Source organism: Galeopterus variegatus, unplaced genomic scaffold (assembly GCF_000696425.1).
Source record: "Galeopterus variegatus unplaced genomic scaffold, G_variegatus-3.0.2 Scaffold1346, whole genome shotgun sequence".
In the NCBI taxonomy this organism is placed as follows: Eukaryota; Metazoa; Chordata; class Mammalia; order Dermoptera; family Cynocephalidae; genus Galeopterus; species Galeopterus variegatus.
This window is the reverse complement of record NW_007727457.1, coordinates 73,292-78,083: the sequence shown is the minus strand read 5'-3', so window position 1 is coordinate 78,083 and position 4,792 is coordinate 73,292. Positions and strand designations below refer to the sequence as shown.

General features: G+C 39.9%; 1 protein-coding gene across 1 annotated transcript in view; it reads right to left on the bottom strand.

Moving 5' to 3' along the window:
• Positions 1–961: 961 nt before the first annotated feature.
• POLR3B (polymerase (RNA) III (DNA directed) polypeptide B) overlaps positions 962–4,792 on the bottom strand; it is a gene marked incomplete at its 5' end in the record, with an annotated part of 63,314 nt that continues 59,483 nt past the window's right edge. The window contains one exon of the mRNA XM_008576417.1: positions 962–1,740. Within this exon, the coding sequence (XP_008574639.1) occupies positions 1,611–1,740 (130 nt within the window). The remainder of the gene's footprint in view (positions 1,741–4,792) is intronic.

The window sequence follows — 4,792 nt, the reverse complement described above, 5'->3', positions numbered from 1 at the left end:
GTGCAGTGCCTCCCGCATGGCAGGTGCTAATGGTAAGTGATGGAGTCCCGGTGCCAGTGCCCAGCACACTGCTCAACTTGTCCCTGCCTGACCCTCTGAGTGTTCACTGACATGGCGGACCACCCATTGCAGGGCAACTGCAGTTTTGATGGAGTTGGTAAGTGGAGTTGCCGCATTATGTGAGATGGTCAGGATCATCTTAGAAAACTCCTCAACAGCCCACAAAGTACAGTATTGTGTATTCAGTACAGTAATCTCTATGCACCATCAATTCTGAGAACTACAAAGCTAGACTAAGGGAAGGACCTGGGCATTCAACCTCCTCTGCCTCTGTAACACCTGCCGAGCCCCTGAGGTGAAGGCTGAGGAAGCCTGCTCGGCTGCACAGCACCCGTCATCCTGCTTTGACTGTGAAGCCTCTGCGACTCTTACACCTGTGTGAAGATTTATCTTGTGAAGAAAATGAGTGAGGTTGAGTTGAGCCAATGACTAGTCTGGCTCCCTGAACATCCCTTTTGGAGAGTCCCAATACCCCTGGGCTTGGTATCACTAAAGGCTTTGAAAAAGTCCTATGGGATGTTAACTTGGTTACACACCCAGTTTCTCAACCTTATTTTGACATTGATACTTATTGGTATGTAATACCTATTAACAATCTGCGGAACATTTTCTTTGGGACATGCTGGAAATGTAGCCTTTGACATTATTCAAAGCTTTTCTGACTCATTTTATAAACAGTCCTTAACACAAATATTTATCTGGCTTTGGGGCAGAGCAGTTAAGAGCAACTTAGAAATGGGTAAGGAAGGCTGTCAGATTTAAAAAAAAAAAAAAAAAAAAAGGACAGCTAACATCCTGGTAGGAACGAAAGGGACCCGCATCCATGGAGTGAAAGTAAGGTATTTAATAAATATCACTGCATGGTATGATCATGGAGGTTCAAAATATTAGTAAGAAAAGATGATATTTTTGCCTAACAAGGTAGGCATATATTTTATTTCGCCAAGATTAAAATTACAAAGTTTGGGTGTGTAAGGGCAAGATGTAATTGCTGGGAAAATTGATCCCCTCACAGTGCCACATAAGAAAGCCATCACTTTATTGGCCACTATCTCAGCTTCACACACTCTTTTTCCTCAGCATACTGCTCAGAATCAGCCACCTCAACAAGAGCCACGTTAACCAATGCAAATGGATTCCTCACCTCCTCCAAGTTTCCTAAGAATGCTGAGTTTTGTTAGCTAGAAGATATCACGGGAAATTTAACCTCAAACATTCTTTATAAGGAGTAAGGTCTTTCAAGTGAGTACATTGTAAGATATCAGAGCATAAATAAAAGTTTATTTAGCCTTTAGGTCATGTTCATTTGTGAATCAAACTGCATTATAGTCCATGTTGTTGGCACTTCTCCCATGGCTTGATGCTCACTGATGAAGGCCTTTTGGTCAGTCTTCTAGTACATAAAAGCCTCTCCATCCATTTGTTTGTTTGTTTTTGAGAGAGAACACTGAAAGGAATTATTCACGTGAGCAGAAGTAGTCCTCAATCTCTCTGATTTCCCTTGCACTGGATGTATTGACTGTTCTCTTTAAATATCATCTTTTCCATCCTTATTCATTGTACTTGGACAGTTTTAACCTGGGGATAATGTTCATAGACTGCAGTTCCTGGAAGAGCAGCTTGCAGGCATATGGAATGCGGAGGGAGGACACGTGGCATGATGACTTGCAGTAATGGCACCTGAAACCCAAGTCACATGTTAGAGGGACAGCAACTCAGAAATGAAGGTCTGCATGTGGAAAGTGAGAATTTTCTCTACAAAATTCTATTATCATTCTATCAAATTAGTTTTTTATTCTATAGCATTTCATTCACACTATCAAATACACACATATGTGCCCAGAAAATAAAAAGAAATGCCCTAGGAAGCAAAAGATAAAATAAAACAAACACCATTCCCTCTAGTTTTAAAAGCATGCAACTTGAATCAGTTCCTATCACACTTCTAGGCTTCTCTCCTTAAAATGCAAAACATCTGCCTACATGCTTGTTTTGAAAGAACCCCAGAAATCTGAATCATTGGAAATTTACTAAGATTTAGCTTTTTTCATTGTTGAAAGGTTTTAAACCGATTCAATCAATCTCCACCTATCTATAATTATCTACTATACTTGTATACTGTTCTAGGTAAGATGCTCAGCAATTGTAATTTGGTTTCTGTCACTGAGATATTTGAAGTCTGATGGAAAAGACATGCCTTTTGAACAGAAGAGTGGTGCCCAGTCAAATGCTAATTTTTCCAGTGCTCTTCAGGCTTGGTTATTTCTCTTAGTATTGGAAGCTACTGTACTTCCAACATGCTGTCCCTTGTGCAAGACTAAGAAATGGGTGTGTGTCTGTGTGTGCATGTGTGTGCGTATATTCCCACTTAATCCTTAACAACAGCCCGTGTTCCTGACCAATAAGCTTGCAATTCGAATTCAGATTTTTTTTTCCTCTTCCTTCAAGGAAGAACAACTGAAGAAAAGTCCCTGGAGAGAAAGTGAGTTATTCTTTCAGGTTTCAGACCAAGATAGGACCTCACCCTACTCTGTAAGGGTTTGGCAGCTAGGACGGTAGGTATCCAGTACAAATCCTGAAACATCACAGGCAGAAAACTAGGTCCTCCTCCCAGTTCACAGAGGAGAAAACGAGTGCAAGAGGAGTAGCAACTGAGGCTGAGAAGATCCGGTGCTGACCAGGAAGTGGAGGGAGACTCCTTAGTGAACAACAAAGGACCAGTCATCCTGGGGGAGAGTAAGGCAGTGTGTGTAAAAAATGTCAATGTGCATATTCTTTGATTAAGTAATCACAAAAGTGGCAGAGATAAGTGCACGAGAATGTTCACAGCCACACTTTTATGACAGCATAAAGCAGAAGACATGCAAATGCCCATTAGGCAATTGGTTCCATGATTACAGGATATTTATGTAGAAGAACACTGTGTGGCCATTAAATGTGACAATGCAGACTCTTATTTACTGAAATGTAAGGTGTCCAGGACACTCTGTGGAATGAAAAAAGCAGTGTGCTCAATAGCATGATCCCAAGGGGGCCCTCAGATGGGTTTCAGTCAGTGTAGGGAGCCCCCAAAATCATATAAGTTTTTAATGACTTTTTCTGTGTATAGTTGTATTTTTTAGCTACTACCAGAATCTTGAAAGAATTTGTGATTTAAAAAAAAAAAAAAAAAAAGAACTACTAGCAATCAGAGATGTCCCAAAGAAGAGTCACTAAAATGTTGATAGTGGTCATCTCTGGGCAATGGGAATTAATGTGACTGTCACTTTTTCTTTATATTTTTTGTAACTTTTGAATATTTTACAAATAAGCAGGGATCATTTTTGCAACCAGTGAAATAAAGCTTTTACTATTTTAGAAAAGCATAGCAAGCACTGAGGCTGAGCGCTTACACGTGCTGGTAACTACACAGACATGGAACTTCTAGAGAAGACAACAACCGGAGGAGGAGGAACCATCAGGGACACGCCCCTCATGTCGCTACTAGGGGACTGCTGGGTGCTTAACACAGCCTATGAAGTAATCCATCGACTGGAATAATATGAATATATGTCAATAACATATTATTATAATCTTTTTCTTCAAAGATTACCTAAAGACCCCTTTAATGCATTCGAGTTTAAGAATTATGTTTTTAACGTGTCTGGGTTAATCTAATTTATTTAGGTATCATGTTCATGCTTCAATTAAACTGGAGAAATGAATTTAATTGGGGTAACTTCTTACTGATTCTCCTGTTTAGTAGATTACTCTACCACTTCAATCCAAGCTAATCTATTTAAAATTTCCATATATGCTGATTCATAATCCAGAAAGGCCATTAATCTTCTCTATCATTAAATATTTCTCCATCATTTAATATGTTCCAATGTGCATATATATATATGCACATATATATACATATATATAATTACCTTACCATATGTCTAAACAATTTCCAAAGGTAGAAATTTGACCTGAACAACAATAAAATAAACTGTTTTTTTAGGACAAAGGCAGCAAAAAGAGGTGGCTATGGCTTCACACAAGAAATGACTGTCCAGTGAAATATCTTCTATGAGCTAATTATCTTAATAGGGATTTTCTTTTCCTCTGCAGTTTTCCTTCTGGACCTCTCTTTTGTGACTTATGCCCTTAGTGTCTTCTGTAGAACAACAGTCTTGCTGTAAACATCCCCATAGCAATGTCTTACTAATGTGTGAATCACTGACTAAAGGCTGGTTTCAAGGTTCTGAACTGCTCTAATTACCCCGGCTCCATTGTGCTGCTCATTAAAGATTGTATACTGTTCTAGGTAAGATGCTCAGCAATTGTAATTTGGTTTCTGTCACTGAGATATTTGAAGTCTGATGGAAAAGACATGCCTTTTGAACAGAAGAGTGGTGCCCAGTCAAATGCTAATTTTTCCAGTGCTCTTCAGGCTTGGTTATTTCTCTTAGTATTGGAAGCTACTGTACTTCCAACATGCTGTCCCTTGTGCAAGACTAAGAAATGGGTGTGTGTCTGTGTGTGCATGTGTGTGCGTATATTCCCACTTAATCCTTAACAACAGCCCGTGTTCCTGACCAATAAGCTTGCAATTCGAATTCAGATTTTTTTTTCTGTACCATCCTTTCAATTATTTAAAAGTCCTCACGCCAAGGGCCGGCCCGGTGGCGCACTGCTACAGTACGCCACTTGGGAGCGTGGCAGCGCTCCCGCCGAGGGTTCGGATCCCACATACAGACCGGTT